The sequence below is a fragment of the Lissotriton vulgaris genome, unplaced genomic scaffold (assembly GCF_964263255.1).
Source record: "Lissotriton vulgaris unplaced genomic scaffold, aLisVul1.2 SCAFFOLD_1145, whole genome shotgun sequence".
In the NCBI taxonomy this organism is placed as follows: Eukaryota; Metazoa; Chordata; class Amphibia; order Caudata; family Salamandridae; genus Lissotriton; species Lissotriton vulgaris.
In genome coordinates this window covers 653323-671865 of record NW_028247382.1, presented here as the reverse complement: position 1 = coordinate 671865, position 18543 = coordinate 653323, and the positions used below count along the sequence as shown (strand labels likewise).

At 47.0% G+C, this 18543-nt stretch overlaps 1 protein-coding gene across 1 annotated transcript in view; it reads left to right on the top strand.

Annotated features, from left to right (window-relative positions):
* LOC147665182 (ubiquitin-conjugating enzyme E2 variant 3-like) overlaps positions 1-18543 on the top strand; it is a gene marked incomplete at its 5' end in the record, with an annotated part of 153176 nt that overhangs the window by 56790 nt on the left and 77843 nt on the right. The window contains one exon of the mRNA XM_086949695.1: positions 9283-9370. Within this exon, the coding sequence (XP_086805821.1) occupies positions 9283-9370 (88 nt within the window). The remainder of the gene's footprint in view (positions 1-9282; positions 9371-18543) is intronic.

Here is an 18543-nt window from a genome sequence, read left to right as displayed (position 1 = left end):
AGGCGATTCAGGACACTGCAGAGGGGACACCAAAACACTCCTCCAGGACTTTGATACTGGGCCACACATGAGCACTGTGACAACTTTATTGTGAGGTAACAGACTAATGGAACTCTGCGCCCGTTGCTGGCCAGACGCTTTGCTCTGCACAATGATAGGCAGTGACACCGGAGCACAGAAAAACAGCACAAGAGATGACTAACTGCGAAGCGCCATTTTAAAGCAGCACATAGCTCCACTCCAAACCAAGAGGACGACGGCTACCTAAGGGGACAATCAAAGTAGGTCAGAGCTGATAAACCAGGGCATGCTCATATGTTGCATCTTTCTGTGCAAATAAAGAGCAATCATAGATGAACAAGTTATTGGATATATAAAGGACCGCGGCTGACGCTGAGCAATCTGCACAGCTCTCCAGATTGGTCACATGAAGAGGCATACGGCTGACCAACTGTAGCGAATTGGAAAGATACAGCTGATCGGGACTATATTGGTAGAGTATGATAACTGAGTGAGAGCTGGATTTCACTTGTTGCCTTTAAGCTGTGATAATATGACATTTTAAAGGGGGAGTTTGGGCACAAATAAAGGGAAAGCACATACAGGCTTGCCACGGATTGGAGAGCGAGAAGACGGCGGGATCCCTCACACCGTGCAGACTGTTTGTGGCCAATAATAGGGGCGCCTGATATCGCGACGCAGATCAGATAACTTGCAGAGAAAAGTGAGTAACTCAACAGCGAATAGCAGAGCCATAATATATTCGTATCTACCATCATAATGGGACGTCCCTAAACTAAACAACCAGACCCCCCAACTCCTGAAGACACAAACAACACTGCGCAAGTTACGCTACAGTCAAGCCCAGACTTTGAGGGGGTGCTGCATACAGAACCTGGTTGACAGGATGATAAATTGGACCTGATCTTAACATAAATTAGAGCCTCACGTACAGCTATAAAAGGTCAAATAGGTACACTAACCACCAGTTTCACCTTGCTGAAGGCGGACCACGCAAAGTTATCAGATAAGGTCAAATCTAATAGAATAGCCCTAGACGACCTGATACCTCAACAAACAATGAACACCTCTCAGATAGAACAGCTATAGTGCCAACTGAAAGGATTGCAAGACAGGGTTGACGATGCTGAAGGAAGATCCCTCCGTAACAATATACGCATTCTTGGAATACCAGGAAAAAGCGAAGGGTCTTACACTACGCACTTTATTGAAAGCTGGCTCCGGACCCAGGTGGCAACGGTGAGCTTAACCGAACACTACAGTGTTGAGGGGGGGGGGGGGAGGGCCATAGAGTCCCACCCCGTCCTCCCCTTGCGGGTGCACCGCCCAGGCCCATCATAGCGCAAATATTCAATTACAAAGATACAATTCTTTGTGCGGCCACAGAGAATACTCCAATACCATTTGAAAACAAAAATATCTCTCTTTACCTGGATTTTACCGTGGAGCTTCAGAAAGCGAGAGCCACATTTCAAGACGTTAAAAGGAAACTCCGGATGCATAACTTGAAATATGCGTTGTTTCCGGCTCGGCTAAAGATAATTCATGGTCAACAAGCAGTGTTCTCCGATAACCCAGAGGAAGCAGCAGACTGGATGGAAATCACTCTAACACTACCTGGGTCACAGAACTCCTCCCAGGCAAGCCAGCGGCAGCAGCCCCGACCACAGTGTGTTAGGGAACAAAACATGAGGAAGCAATATGGTTTGAATAACACTGGGAACCCCTCACCAGAGCAGATTACAGAAAGCCAGAGAGAAAGCCAAAGAGATGCTCTACTGACAGCCGAGGCATTAGCTGAACATGATGCAAGACAGTTGCAGAAACTATGGAGTCTTCAGAAGATGTTAGTTCCCCACAGTCACCCCGCAGACTACCAATGATTAATTGGGTTGAAAGTGGTGATCTTTTTCTATATGGGTTTGCTGACATCGATAGATCAGTATGAAACAACATATGGTTAATTAGCGGATGGTCTTGTTGTTTTGTTCATTTTCTGTAACTGTGCTAAGATAGGGCTGTAGCCGGAGCTCCACAAACGTTCAAGTTGAAGCTAAGAAGGGTTTACAGCGCAACGAAAAGTTGGCGGTTATCATTCCCCCATGGCAAATGCTCTATGTTATTGCTTATGCAGGGTTCCTGTTGAGCCCTCTTTTCACGGTTTGGTCTTCTAGTGTTTGAAAGGGTAACCTAGTATTGGGAAGTTTAATAGGTTACACAGACTCAGTGACACCTAATGTACTCCAAAATCAAAATACAGAGACTCAGGGACATGCTAAATTACTATACAAAGAAGTAAATGACACAGCCTAATAAATATACGTACGTATCCTGGGATGTAAGGGGACTGGGCTCAATACATAAGCGGCACAGAAATTTTGGCACAACTAAATCGTAGGAAGGCCCATATAGTGTTCCTCCAAGAATCCCATTTAATACAAGCGGAAGCCCTTAAACTACAAAAGAAGTGGAGGGGCCAATTATTTTATACATCCTATTCAGCATTCACCCGTGGGACAGTGATATGGATTAGAAATAGGACCCCCTTTACATTTTTAGAACAAAGGATAGACTCTAACGTCAAGCATTTTATTCACTGCAGTGGCAATATATGATACGTACACTTCTAAGGTTTGGTATTCCGGAGAAATATGTCAGATGGGGACAACTGTTATATATGGAACTAACAGCACATGTCCGCATGGGGGCCACATATCACAACAATATACAATAGCAAGGGGTACTAGACAGGGATGCCCGCTATCGCCTTTGCTATTTATTCTGGCCCTGGAACCATTACTTATCAAGCTTTGTAATATGACAGGTAATAAAGGGATACAAATCGGAACTTAAACTCCCATTGTTTCGGCATATGCAGACAACCTAATATTATCTCTGAACAACCTCAATGAGTATTCTGATTTATTGTTTTATAGTTAATAAAAACCATCACAATACAAATACAAATTAAATACATGTTAAAAGGATATTACTCCATTTTAATTAAAACGTTAATAAATATTGATATATCACAATAATATCATGGATTTGTAAAATAGAATATTATAAGATATATTCAGTACATAACTACAGGGACTTTTCAGATTATTCATATTTGGTATGCAGCTGTTGTAGCAAACAGGATTCGATGGTTCTAAATATCGTCATCCAGCTACAATTTTATCCTCCAGTCCATGTCATACAGTCTTGTAACTTGTGGTGTTAAATACTACTTGCACACATGTTTTACTGCTCTATCATGAGATTGTAGAAACTTCACAAGTTTACAATTTAGCTGGGGGTCTGCAGAATCCAAGCTTCTCATGATGGCTGTTCTGCACGTACGGATCCCTCGCTCATTAAATAAGTACTTTAAGTGTAATCGACGCGCATTGTTAATTTCTGGGCATATACAAACCAAATACACAAAGTCCTCATCTGGGGCATCACATAGTCTGCACATTTTTGGCCCATTGTATCGCCAAAGTGGTTTGTCTGTCAGGGACGGTAGATCACCTAGGCTCATGGCCAATAATTGTTTCTTGAAGTGCACCGGATAGGTTAGCTGAAGGTAAGTTGCAGGTTGTAATGTTGTATCCATTTGAATTGTCATCCATGCATGGGCTCGTCGCGAGACAACACTTTTATCCTCAACTAGCGAGTGAATTTTTGCCGCTTTTTTCATGCCCTGGCAAAACGTGAGCCAATACCCACACTGTTTGCTCCCATTTCAACGGCTGTTGGGTCTCTCCATAAATGAAAATAAGTCCTATGCATACTTCTTTGCAGACATGACAGACAACAACCAGATACACTTTTGGCGCTGGACATTTCAAATAGTGAATACCACATTTAGATATCTAGGTATACAGATATACAGAAAGACGGAGGATATACTGGACGGAAATCTAACCCGAGCTATTGCGGCACTCAAAGCACAAATAAGATTCTGGACCTCACTACCAATCTCAATACCGGGACGTGTTGCCATTACCAAATTGGTTATACTCCCTAGACTACTATACTATTTCACTAACCTACTTATCATTATTCCGGCACAGGTGTTTGGACGTTTAGACTCCCTCCTCATAGAATTAATCTGGGGAAAGGGACGTAGAAGGATAGGACTTACTAAACTACAATTAAATACGAAATAAGAAGTCTAGGAGAACTGGATCTGAAAGCTTATTGCTATGCCGGCCAACTACAGTTGTAGGCGTACTGGTTAGCAGGCCACCCTTTACAAGAGATTGCCATGACTCGCTCAGCCTGGAAAGGAGGGCAGCTGCATACACTTCTCTTACCAAACAGCAAACTCCCCTATACAGCTCCATCACTGCTGAGAACTGCATTGATATATTGGAGAAAAAAAAGCAGTGCGCTACACAAAGACAGTAATCCCTTCAGCACCTAATATCCCAATACTGGGAGTTCCATTGCTGTCAGGGACAGTGACTCGCCGCCCTATAACTGTGTGGGAGGAAGCGAGTGTGAACACGGTTGGCATGTTCCTTTATGGATGGCAACCTGATGAACCACAATGCATACGTGAGAGAGCAGGGAGTACCAAATACATTATTCCTACTCCATGCCAATATTACTCGATATACAAGATCGGTCTAGGCCCGAGAAGGAAGAGAGCCCCCAACACATGATCTGACTAGTATGCATACCTGATGGGTAATGGTGGCCATTTGACAAAATGGTTATACCTCAGGATTAGATCACACACTGTAGTGTCACTCCAGAACACCTGTGACAAATGGAGCACTGACATCGGCTGGGTACTTACTGATAAAGAATGGGGGACATTGCTGGAATATCCACAAAACATAGTCAGAAATCCAAAATTAAAACGTATACATTCGCCGGGGTTGCCTGGTTTCACCCTGGAGATACCCAGTAGGGACCATCTCACAGGGATAGCCAGGACGGGTTCCCCAGCGGTCTACAGCGCCACGACGCCTCAGGGCAGCAGTGCGCTTTACAAGACCACATACATTACATTACATTACACATACAGCTTATGATTGTACATTGGGCCTACTTCACCCCGAAAAAATTACATTTAATGTTCCCAGACACGGAGACACAGCGGATGGCTGCCTAGATGCCACTCTCCAAATGCTGCTTTATTAGGTTTCGCCTGGCAAACAGCTGCGCAAGCAGCGTTTCGCGCAGGCGAAATCTTATGTTAGAACAGTGTGGCCTTAGTTCCGCCTCTCTCTTCCATTGGCTAGCTCCATAAATGGAGGCTAGCCATTGGAAGAGAGATCTGTCTGTCATTTATCGAGGCGATTGGTGGGCGTCCTGCCAGTTTTTTTCCCTTTCCGCCCCTTTTAAAACGTCATGCGGCGGTGGGCGGATGTAAATTATTATTTTTTTGGACTCCATGTTTTGATCATTTGCCGCCGGAAGATGTCCAGGTGAGTGCTGTTTTATTTTTCTTGCCTTTCTTGTGCCCGTTCCCGCCCCCCTCCCGCTGTCCGTGTGCCTGTTAACCCGCCCCCTCCTGCTGTCCGTGTGCCTGTTAACCCGCCTCCCTCCTGCTGTCCGTGTGCCCGTTAACCCGCCCCCCTCCCGCTGTCCGTGAGCCCGTTAACCCTCCCGCTGTCCGGCCCCCCGTTAACCCGCCACCCTCCCGCTGTCCGTGAGCCCGTCCCCCCTCCCGCTGTCCGTGTGCATGTGCTTCTTGTTTGTAGAGTGAGGAACTGTGATGGAGTTGCGGCGTGTTGTCCTGAGCAGCGGGGGTGCGGGGGCCCGCTCCTTGCTACAGGCATGAGATCCCAGATGTGTCCATACACCCACCCACCGCGGGGCACCGGGCAGAGGCGGACCCGTAGGGACCGGGCATCAGAGGAGGGAGCGAGGGCATCCCGGAGCCCCCAGCAGCAGCCGGGATAGGAGGTGAGCAGCGCCCTCCGGGGCTTCGCGGAGCCCCCACCGGGATTGGGCATGGGCCTCTGTGCCACCCCCTCTCGGGGTGCCTGTGTCTGCCCCCCCCTTGGACCAGCCTCACCCCTGATCCTTGCTGCATTCCCTGGATTTGTGACCCGGGCTGGAGGCAGCCCATTGTGTTCAATGCTGCTCTGCACACTGATTTTTTTTGGCTGACTGGAAAATGGTTCAAAACGTGTGTTGGCGGGGCTGGGAGGGGGTGCAGGCGCGCACTGCAGTGTCCAGCTGACATGCTCCTGTACTGTGCTCTTCCCAGGTAGAGCCTGGGAAATCCAACAGGATGTGTGTGTGTGTGTGTGTGTGTGTGTGTGGGGAAGAGGTGGGGTTGTGGGACCAGTCCTAGCTTCAGATCGCCCCTTATTTCACAGGGCAGGGAAGCACACACAGCGGGGGGCCGTGCCAGCGCTTCTAACGGGAACTAACAGCTGCTTTGGACAGTTCTGGAAGGTGTAGTAGTGTTCATCTAGCCTGGGGTTATGCTTGGTGAGGTGCCAAGTATGCTAGGTGTGAGGTAACTGCAGCGCTTGCACACACCTCCAGTGCCAGGAAGTGGAGACATGTGTTCCTGGTCATGGACAGAGATTAGTTCCATGCCTTCCTGGATGGGGCAGGGGGCATTTGGAAAGCCCCAAGAATAAACACGAATCACAAGAATCTATATCTTTACAGTAAAGCTATGATCTTTAGGTATTTCTTTCTGGGTGAGCTGCAGTTCCTTACCATATTAAATTGTTGCTATGTTGTAGCTTTATGTCTTTTCCAATACAAACGTATTACTTCTTAATTACGCTGAACTGTTATGCACATTCGTAAACTATGCACATTATTAAACTGTGTGCACATTGTGCGACGAGAAGTAAAACTGCGCGGCAGATGAGAACTTGCCCTCACGTCATGCTTTCAAACCCAAATATTCCCCCTCAATAAAAAAGCAATTCTCGGGGTGCCTCATGTGTATTCTATATGAAGGGTTCAGGTCCTCATACATTGTCTAGGAGGTACTGCGGCATGAGTAGTGATTTCTCACTTTTTATCCTCCCCCTGGAGTTAAGCGCTCCGATCGGTGAGTCTTTGAGCCCTGCGTGCATGAAATTAAAGTTTTTTGTTATTATTTTAAATTGGCAACGATGGTTGTAAAATCCTCACATCTGGCGAAGACATCAGAGCATACCGTCTCTGCTCTTACAAGCTCTCTCATTGTGGAGAACAAACACTAGCCCTCCAGATCATACAACAGTCAAAGAGCACCGACTCTTACAGGCTTCCACCATCGCTAACAGCTCTGTCCTTTCTGCTCGTACAGGCTATCTCACCGTAGGCAACAGTGCTAGCTCTCCAGATCTTACAGGCTATGTGTGTGTGTGTGTGTGTGGCTCTGTGTGTGTGTGGGGGGCTCTGTGTGTGTGTGTGGGGGGGGGCTCTGTGTGGGTGTATGGGGGGGCTCTGTGTGGGTGTGTGGGGGGGGCTCTGTGTGGGTGTGTGGGGGGCTCTGTGTGGGGGGCTCTGTGTGGGGGGGCTCTGTGTGTGTGGGGGGGCTCTGTGTGTGTGTGGGGGGCTCTGTGTGTGTGTGGGGGGCTCTGTGTGGGGGGGCTCTCTGTGGGTGTGGCATTTGCGAGAGATTAAGCTAGTGGCATTGCAAATGACAATGCCATTTATTTATCGTTTTTCAAAACCAACACATAAATAAAAATGTTGTCATTTACTATGCCAATAGCTCTAACTTTTGCAAAGGCGAAACCGTTGCATTGCATGATGCTTCATGGTCCAGGTTCAGTTCCTGGTGAGTCCACTGAGCCTTTCATCCTTCTGAGGTCGATAAAATGAGGATGATTGCTGTGCTAATTTGGCCCGACCACACCGGTACAGTGTCTGCTGCATAGACTAAACATGACTAATGGATGCATGTTTGCAGCTGCTTTCTTAACTTGAGACAGTTGGTCGTAGTCGTTTCCAGTGTCACCTCAGACGCTTGTGGTATTCATCAGTGTTTGTGGAGCTTGACTGTTAGGCCGTTCACATGCGTAAAAATAAATGAAATGACCCTGGCTGGGCAATAAACTAAATATTCTGAGAGTCTAATTCGGATAGCTTATTTTGGCATTACGAAGCTTAGTGGTTTGCGTGGTTGGGTTTTTGCTCCGAGGTGTATTAACTAATAGTTATGTCTGTCTAAACCATCCTCTGGGAGACAGTGTCAGCTCAGGGATGCAGAAAAGTGTCATTCTGATGGCTGTGACTTCAGGACCGCATCTGCCATCTCCAGTGACAGTATGGCACTTTCAGGACTGGGAGACTTTAACATTCAGTGCCCACATGATTCTGTGTGGGTTGTGTGGGCTGTGAGAGCTGTGTGGGCTGTGAGAGCTGTGTGGGCTGTGAGAGCTGTTGGCAATGTAAATAAAAATGCAATTTATTTATAAGTAAAAAAAAAAAAGAAATGTCATGAGCAATGCCAATAGCTCTAACTTTTTCAAAGGCGAAACCATTGCATTGTAAATGCTTGTTACATATGATATGGACGTGCCCGAGATTAATCCCATATTGGTCCTGCGTACACAAAATAGTGGATAGAATTGCCCGGGTAAAATGCAGCAACGTACTGGAATACTGCTTATTAGGATTGTATTCAAATGGAAAGAAGGGAAGCCCTGCACGCAAGTTTGCTAATTTTGCCCTAATACTACCTAAAATAAAGATTACTATGAGATGGAAAATTGCCAAATCACCGTCGCTACTAGAATGGTACGCCAAAATGGTTAGATGGGGTAAGGCAGAAAGCACAGAGCTTAAACGAGAAGAAGACAGGGGGCTGCGTAAAAAAAACATTTTACTGGAGTGAAGTGTGATGCTGGAAGAATTTATAGCTTTAGATTTACAGGCAGAACAAACATAAGAATGTTTTCTGAAGGATGTCGATTTCAATACAGGGGACGGATGCATTATGGGATGTTGTACGATGATATATCATATATAATTGATGAGTCAATATTTACACTGTCATGTTGATTATTATGCGCAAATAATAATGTACCGCTGAGTCTGGAGGGTGGGAGGGAGAGAGGTTAGTTACTGTTTTATATTTGACTAAAACGCCGTAGTGAAATTTATATGATATAAATTACTGGTTGTAACAGATGTAACGACAAAACTCAATAAAAAGTGTGTTATACAAAAATAAAAATAAAAATGTTGTGCACATCAAACCGAATAAATGCTTCTGATTTGCATGGTAATAGACGGAGAAATGTTTATGAATTTGTTTTGTTTGCTCATTCTAATGCATATTTGTTATCTCTCATTCAGTGCCTGCCTGGAGTAATCGTGCTCGTTCACCATCCTATGCAGATGGAGGACCAGATCATACAACCTTCCAGGAGCAGTTGGCAAACAGGTAACTAGTAGTATGGTGAAGTATAAAGTACCAGATATTTAACATACGATCGAGAGATGCTTTATCTGCCATGTAGTCCTTTGTTAATGCACTTAAAGTGGAAGTGAAGTGACTGTTTATTAAAAGTATGAAATGTGTGGATACGCAGAAGAGAAAAAAATGTCAAAAGCTTGTGTCAGATAGCAGAAAGAACACAGGACTACATAAGTATAATACAATAGGGCAAGGAGCTAAGTACAAAATATGTATAAAACAAAGCAGCACAATAAATGAATGTCCCCCAAGTCACACCTGGGGGAGTTGAATGCAGTTCAACCTATTATCTCAAATCCTATTGGAGAAACTGAATGGAGATAAGACAGAATGTTCATTTAGGGCCCTATTCACTAGTTACATTTACATGTGTAGATTACATATGTAAATCTACGCCAACTCCCAGGAGTAAGTCTACGCTTTCTCTGCTATTAATCATTACCCCTTGTAGATTTACATGTCTCTCATTTCATGAGATGGCGACATCTGAAACTGAATCTACTAGTGTGAAGTTACAAATAGTAATTTTTTATTCTCAGACGAAAATCTCTTCCAGCAGACTGGAGATTTTCATATGGTAAAGTATATGGAAGAATAATAGTTTTTTCTTAAAATAAATAAATATATTGTGGTGTATGAGTGTGTTAGTGGGTACGTGAATGGCTATATGTGTGATTGATTAGTTGTCTGACTATGTCTATGGTTGACTGGGTGTCTGTGGGTGACGAGGTGTGTGCTTGGGGGATGAAGTCCATTTTAGTCCTGAGTCCCTCAGGACGCATGGGGACTTCATCGCCCGACCAGCAGTGCGTCGAGAGACGTGTTTTTAGAGTGGTGGGGACAGGGGTGTGGCCTCCGACCACCTCTCAGCAATCCCAATATGTGGGGTTTACTGGAGGTAACAAGTGGGCAAGTTGGCCCCTAAGGACCCTCAGGAGCGAATGGGACTTCATCCCCCACCCAAGAGCGCACCAGGAGGCGCATTTACAGAGTAGGGGAGAAAGGGGGCGGGACCTCCGGCGAGTTGCCCGTTTCCTTTTTTAAAATTTTTATATATTTTAGAAAGGTAGTCTGTGTAGCCCCCTTCCCTTGATAGTTTTTGGCCCAGGGAATCCCATCCCTGGGGACTGACCCTTTTTAGGTTGAAGGCCTAAAAGGCTGCGCTTGCGCAGTCTTAGGCCGGAGATTTAATGAGTCTGAGTAGCGGCGAAGGTCCCGCCTCCGTGCCCCATCTCTCCTTCATTGGCTGGCTTCCTAAACGGAGGCCAGCCATTGGAGGAGAGATGCGTCACTCCAAACAAGCTCCGTCCTTTTCGGATTTGGGGGCGTAATTTTTGATGTTCTTTAGACAGTGACGTTGTCCGTCACTCAGAACATCAAAACCACGCCCCCAAATCGAAAAAAATCTCGGAGCTTGTGTCCGCCATTTTCGATCCTTCGCAGTGAAGGTAAGATCGTGGCTAAAGCAGAGGACAGGCCTGTAATTTATTTTCAATAATTTATTTTGCAAGTAACTTCTTTTGAAAGTGTAGTCTCGTTGTTGCTGCTGCGTGGAGTGCCAGGAGCGGGGGAGATGACGAGGGCTTCAGAGCACGGCGGAATGTGGGGCCTCGCGGAACTGCCGAAGGAATTTCTCCCCTCTCCCGTCCAATGCAGTTCTCATTGGAGGTGTACAACACACGGGGGCAGCCTTGTTTCTTGTTTCTAAAGAAAAGAGAATGGTTTTTATTATTTTTTTCCGCCTGCCACCCACATTCCCGCTCCCATTCTTGCGGGGCATCGGGACCTCGGGGAAATGTGCTGCATGCCCGCCAGGCACGGCGAAACCTGGTTTGTGGTTTCTGCGCGGCAGACAACGGAGAAAGGAGGCGGATCGAATGCCGCGGATTGAGGCAGATGTCGGGAGCAAAAAGCTACGTGTGGGTCTAAAGAAGACATGGGCCCGCTGCGGGAATGCATTGCGCGGTGTCTCACAAGCGACGCACAACCTCGGTGGCCATGAGGTCCAGAAGGAGGGGAAGGTGAGTGTTAGGAAACGTACACTCGCATGCGGTTGTGTGGGTATCATTGGTGATTTTCAAATCACCCGGCCGTCCAGACTCTGCTCCCGGCATCAGCAGCTCGGCCCGCTCCAGCAGACCGAGGCACCGTGGGAGATGATCAGACGGGCGGAAGGAGAGCAGCGCGCTGAGCATCTCTTGCATGTTTAGACATGGGGGTGCCTGCGGGGTTTCAATGTGCTAATCACCCTCCCAGTCCTTGACACAGGGCAGCGCGTGCTCACCAACGCATGTGTCCCCTCCGCGTGTGACTCCTGATTTTAACATGCTCTCCTCTTCTTCTCCTCCCGCCCCCCAGCCACCCGCTCTTCTCCCCCGTTCTCGCCCTGGTCTTGTGAGCTGGCCACCTGCAACTCCCCCCTCCCCCCCCCCCCCCCCCCCCCCCCCCCCAGCCCGGCATGGCGATGTCTGCTCCTCCGACTCTTTTAACGAGGACATCGCAGTGTTCGCCAAACAGGTCTCCGCATTTTATCCACCTTTGCCCCTTCACCCACCCGAAATACCACACACTGGCCCGGCAGGGCACACTGGCTGGCTGCAAACAGCCGCTGCATGGTCACTTCATGCGTGTTGTGCTCAGTCCTCGTGCACGTGGCTGTAGCGCCTGGCAGGCGGCTTCAGTGCGCTTGTGTGTATGGGGTATGGGTTGTGTGGGTAACATTGGTGATTTTCAAATCACCCGGCCGTCCAGACTCTGCTCCCGGCATCAGCAGCTCGGCCCGCTCGAGCAGACCGAGGCACCGTGGGAGATGATCAGACGGGCGGAAGAAAAGAAGAGCAGCGCGCTGTGCAGCTCTTGCATGTTTAGACATGGGGGTGCCTGCGGGGTTTCAATGTGCTATTCACCCTCCCAGTCCTTGGCCCAGGGCAGCGCCTGCTCACCAACGCATGTGTCTCCTCCGCGGGTGACTCCTGATTTTAACATGCTCTCTTCGCCCCCCCCCCCCCCCCCCCCCCCCCCCAGCCACCCGCTCTTCCCCCTTCTCTCCCTGGTCTTTGAGAAGTGCGAGCTGGCCACCTGCACCCCCTCTGGGAGCCCGGGGTGGCTGGGGGCGATGTCTGCTCCTCCGACTCTTTCAACGAGGACATCGCAGTGTTCACCAAACAGGTCTCCGCATTTTATCCACCTTTGCCCCTTCACCCACCCGAAATACCACACACTGGCCCGGCAGGGCACACTGGCTGGCTGCAAACTGCCGCTGCACGGTCACTTCATGCGTGTTGTGCTCAGTCCTCGTGCACGTGGCTGTAGCGCCTGGCAGGCGGCTTCAGTGCGCTTGTGTGTATGGAGGGTGTACCTGTACAATGTGCACTTGGAGACATTCATGGCTGTTGTAATATACGTACTTCTGCAGGCAGTGAAAAAATCTAGCCGCGATTAAGAAAGGGGAGGGGAGAATGTGCTGCAGCTGAAGGGAGAGCCCTGGACCCATGGAGGTAGTTGCCCGGTCATCCCAGAACGGGGAGAATAACGAGGTGAGGTTATTATCTTGAAGGGGCTGCGAAAAGGGAGGGGATTGAGGGACACGAGGGAGGACACACACGACATGCATAAACGATCCCAGTTTATTTAAGACTCGGAATCACAGCTCTGCTCTGTGTGGCGAGCCAATGTCCAATCCCAGGCATGTCTTCGCTGGTTCTAGTAGCCCATCCACAGTCTGTGGCAACCGGCTCCATGGGAACACATCTGCAGTCCATGCACTTCTTAGGCGCGCGCTCAACGGCTGGTGCCCTTCCAGACTCTGTGTGGAGATCCCATGTCCTTCCCTGGGTATATCAAAGCTGGCTATCCCCGTTCTGTGCACCCGGCTTTATGGGCACATCTATAATCCCTGAGTTTCTTAGACGCGCGTCCGTATGCCGCCCGCCCGACAAGGCTCTGTTTACATAAACCTGTAGTCGCTTAAGAGAGCAGCGCAGCCCACCTCATGACCTAAATCTCTGCAACTACATACAGAGCCCATGCACTCTCCCAGAATCATTTACTTATCCACAGTCTTTGCCTTCAAATGCCCCCCATACCCTGTGTGGTTCTATAGTCAGCCCCCATCCCCAAGGTGTGTGCAGTCACTGACCCAACACTGGTACGTACACTGCATAGTAACACTCTATGTTCTCGACTTTATATGTAGCCTTCCCCACCCATTTTTTTTAAATTTCTGCAACGTTTATGCACGCCCAAAGTGTATGTTCTGCGAAAGATGAGTGCATAACCTCGTCTATGCCTCCCCGGGTTCCGTGTGCACATACACCCACATGTAAATGCCATCTGCAGGCTCAGCGAGAACATCTGTAGTTCATGCCCTCTGATAGTTTTGTGTTCACAACCACAGTCTCTGCATCTGCAGACTCTGTGCAGGCGCGCAACATCCATTTGTCTCACGGGGCTTCAGCCCCCCCCCCCCCCCCTCTCCTCGTCGTGTGAGTCAGCCCGGGCAGAGGCAGCTTCGGCGGCTGCTGTTTGGAGAGGGCAGTTTGTATGTCACGTGTAGGGGGCTGCGCGGTGTGTCTGTTACTTGGGAGGGAGGCGGGAGGGACAGTTTGCCAGTTACTTAACGGGGCCTGGACAGTATCTGGGAAGGAGGGTCCGTGCGCCTAGTGGGGAGGGAGGGTTTTTGTCGGTTCTAAGGAGGGCCTGGACATTGTATCTGTAATAGGGGGTGGGGGGCGCGGGGCGCGGGAAGTTCTGCAGTGTGTGTAATATGGCGGAGAGGACCCGCTGCCCGGTGAAAGCAGTGTAGCTGGTACAAGGGTTAGCAATGTGTCTGTTATTGCTAGGAGGTAGTGTGTTAGTAGTACAGGGCTGTCCAGCGTAGGCGCAAGAGGGCTTGATCTACGCCTGATAACCACGGACTATAGACATTGTTGCATTTACCATAGACTATAGTTATTTGACTTTATGTGAGTATCTTGGAGCCCTCGCAGCGACCAGGCCCTCCTGGGCCTACGTTGGGCCCCCATGGCCTGGCGCGTCCGGACAGTGCAGTGCGTCTGTGTCTGGAGCGGGCTGGAGTCTGCGGACATCACATATGCAAAAAAAAAAGCTAATGCCAATAGAAATGACAATTCCATTTATTTAGGGATAACAAAAAGATAAAAAATGATCAATACCAATAGCTCTACCTATAATATTGCCGAGACCATTGCATTGTAAATGCTTGTTAAAAAAAGAAACTCTGAAATACGGAGGAAGAGATGTGAGCTTCCTCCTGAGGCTGATTTCGGCCCCCGGGACCCGATCCCTCAGGGCTAGGCCTTTCCCTTTTTTTAAATTAGTAACACAAGGGGAGGAGGGCTGCTTAGCCCCCCACCACAGGCCAATTGTGGCCCGGGAGGAGCCCCATCCCCAAGGGCATGGCCATTTTTTATAATCTTTTTTAAGGGATGGGGTCGAGTGGCCTCCTACCTGGCCATTTTTGGCCCTAGGGACCCCAGTCCCCGGGGTCAGGCCATTTTATTATTTATTTTAAAGGAGGGGGGCGCAAGGCCTCCCTCCCTAGGCCAATTTCGGCCCCGGGGACTGCATCCCCCGGGGCATGGTCAGATGGACGGGGAACGCAGGGGAGCCCGAAGGCCCCGCGGTCCCGGCGGGCTCCGGTCTCCTGCGTGAGCCGGCATTGCTTTTTACCTCTAGGGAGCTGCTGACATGCAGCTCCCTGGGGGTGAAAATCGAAGTCCTCCACTGTGAACAAGTGAGAGCAAAATGCTCTCACTTGTTCACAATGGAGCACTTGTTTTCTATGGGATGACAGGAGCACCCGCCATCCCATAGCAAACTGCAATGTCCCGGAGGAGGGCATCCTGGAGCCGGCCCTGGAGTGTGGTGGTCCCTAAGGCCATTTACCGCTCCAGGAGAGGGGTCATGCGGCCCCCTCCACTTTTGAAATTGGCCCAGGACGTGATGGTCCCTGGGGCTCAGCAGTTCATACTGTAGCTGCAGCATCATTTTCCTATGGAAACTAACATGGAGAAAAAGCGTTTTTGGACCCCCCCCCCTTTTTCTCGGCTGACCTGACTGTCCCATTAGTTTTGAAAATTTTACGAGCATTCATCAAACAATGCCAAAGATATTCGCAAATCTCAAAAGGCTTTTATTTTGGAAACTAGGACCTAACTATATATATATGATCATGTGATCAAGGCTATCTCTAGCCGAAACGCGTCATGGCGGACAGGTGCTGGGCTTATATTTAAATAAAGATAAATTTGCACCAACTTTGGGTCTTGCTGGTTCCTGCACTGCTGATCGGCTGAACTTGCTGCATTGGTTAATTTACGGGAGCGCCACGTACCTTATATATATATATATATATATATATATATATATATATATATATATATATATATATATATATATATATATATATATATATATATATATATATATATATATATATATATATATATATATATATACACATATATATATATATATATACATATATATATATATATATATATATACACAATAATTTAAAATAATTTTTACTAACCTGGAACTAATGCAATGAAATGTTGCAGCACAGTAACTCATCACATAAAAAATTACATAATTAAAATATATTTATTGTATAATTCTTATTTTTATTCAAAATTAAAAAAACGCCCTCACTGGCATTTTAGTATATATTTAGTCTGTTTATATAAAAGTTGGGTTTTTGTAATAGTGTAACATATTTTTTTTAAAATGTTTAAATGTTTATTTTTGAAATGATACTATATGTAATTTTTAAAGACTGATAGATAGATAAAGAAGATAAAAATGTGAGCAGCACTCCTGAATGGCATTTAGGCTTCAAATCGAATAAATGGTAAACCGCAACAAACACCAACATGTTTCTACCATTACCCAGTCTTGGTCACCACATTTCCTGGTAGTTTCCATGTTTTAGATGGAGAGCAGCTCCTTTATATGCAACACTCTGCAACATCACCGACATTCCAAATCTGCTTGGGTGGTATTTTACTAACCAAAGCAGTGATACTGTGCCTGGAATGATAAAAGGTTTTTGTCATTTTTTAGCTCTGCTTAGATGTATCTGTGCTAAAACTATGCTTAAACACTCTGCTAGAAAAACAGACATTTGAGATGAACATATTTGGAGTGTTGGTGGTGTTGTGGAGTGTTCCACATAAATAATCTGATCTCCCTATAATGTTAAAATAGTTTAATGTTGTTTACATATCATTTGCTATGGTTTGTTATATTAAGCACCTACCTCCATTATTTTTTATTGGTATTACTTGCATTACCTGTGAATGGCCATGTATGGTGTACTAAGCTTACTCCAAAATTAAGCTGGAGTATATTTGTGACTGTCTTGTGACCTTATGGGCTACAGTAACTTCAGAAGTGTAGTTTGTGAATAGCAATGTACTTGCTCTTTAGTGGGCGTTTTTATTAGCATGTCTCTTCCTAAATGTCACCTTGCCCCTCCCTAAACATGGCACAAAATGGATGAAGAGGACTGCTTCCCTAGACAGTAGAATTCCATCCTGCATTCCAGAGGGTGAAGACCTAAATACTGAAGTAGAAGAGGATGATGGCAGGGTTTCTCCTAGAATTTCAAACGTTCCCCTTTTCAGCAAAGAATTACTGATCATTTCTTCCTAAGCACTAACATTTGGTAGAGGTGATGGGTGGAACTCGAGTTTCTGTTGTCCAAGGTGATGACATTTCTCTGAGTTGCTTGCCCTTGGGTCTGTCTCTGATTACTGCTTCAAGAAGGCTGCTGACAGCTAGGGTCATACATCTTACACTTCATTGTACCCATGGTTGGAGCAATCAATTTGAAACAAAAGCTGTGACTGGGGAGCAATCTGAAAGTGACACCTGTAAAAGAACTGACCCAAACTGGTTTTGAAATCTTGGACAGTAGATCCACATCCCCTGTCAGAAAAATATGTGTAAAAGATGGATCAATACCTCCCAGCTTTGTTCTATTCCCAAGTCCTACTTGCCCAACTAAAGAAGTGAACCAGACAGTACTCGAAGAGCTGCTGTGCAACCCAGACTGGTGCCTGCTTGTCAAGCTGTCTCCCATCAGTGAGGGGAACATCACTTGATGTTTGCACTTTCTGCTGGAAGATATGCGGGTCTGCCTGAAGTGCTTACAGATCTGCCTGCCTACTGAGCGAGGAAAGGTGGGTGCCTAGCCGTTGCATGAGGAGAACCTGACCTGGAGAGGAAGACAAGTGTGTTCCTGCCATGCATTACACCCAGATAAAGCTGAGTACCCTAGAGAGAGCAGCCAAGAACTACACTGGAGGCAAAGCTTGAAACAAATCGGTATCTCACATGATTTCCATGTGAACCACACAACTGATTTTGCATCACTGCAATGTTGGCATTGAAAGGGGGGTGTAGCGCCTTCCTGTAGATGGTGAGACAACAAACCTTTAATGGTGATTCTTAATGATTTTTTAGCAGTCTGTTTTGCTATGAGATTAAAGTACTTTCTTATAAAATAGATTTGTTATGGATCCTATTTTATTGTGTCTGTTGGTTGACTATTGAGTGTTGAGCTCTTGGCCCCTACACTGAAGAAACTGTCCCTCCTCCCCACCCCAGTCAACCCCTCTGCCTCACCAAATAAGCCTTTAACTTCTTGCCCTTGCTACCCTATGTTGAAAGTGTGTATTTGGCCCTGTTGGTTCAGCCATAGCAGGACTGCCCCCATGCCACCAGTGGCAAATGACTGTAACCACAATGGTTGTAACACAGTAGACTCTGCCAGTCATGCTACCCTCCAGTTGGGGTATGACAAGAGGAAAGTTCAGGAGATAGAATTTCTCTGCCAGTGCCAACATCCTGAAAAAGACAGCTCTTTCAGACGAACAAGACAGCAACTTTAAATTCCAGAAATTTTCAACAGATTTAATAGTATCATTGGAACATAACAGCAAGTGGAAATACCAATCTGAGACAGCTGGTTCTGGCACTTCTAGAAAGGAACTGACATTTGACTTGTAGATGAAAACTTCTTGATAGATTGACTAAACCAAAACAAAGAACTTCTAAAAATATGTAGGTTACTTCTGTGGCCATGGGGTGGAGGGGGGGGGAGGGCTGGGGTG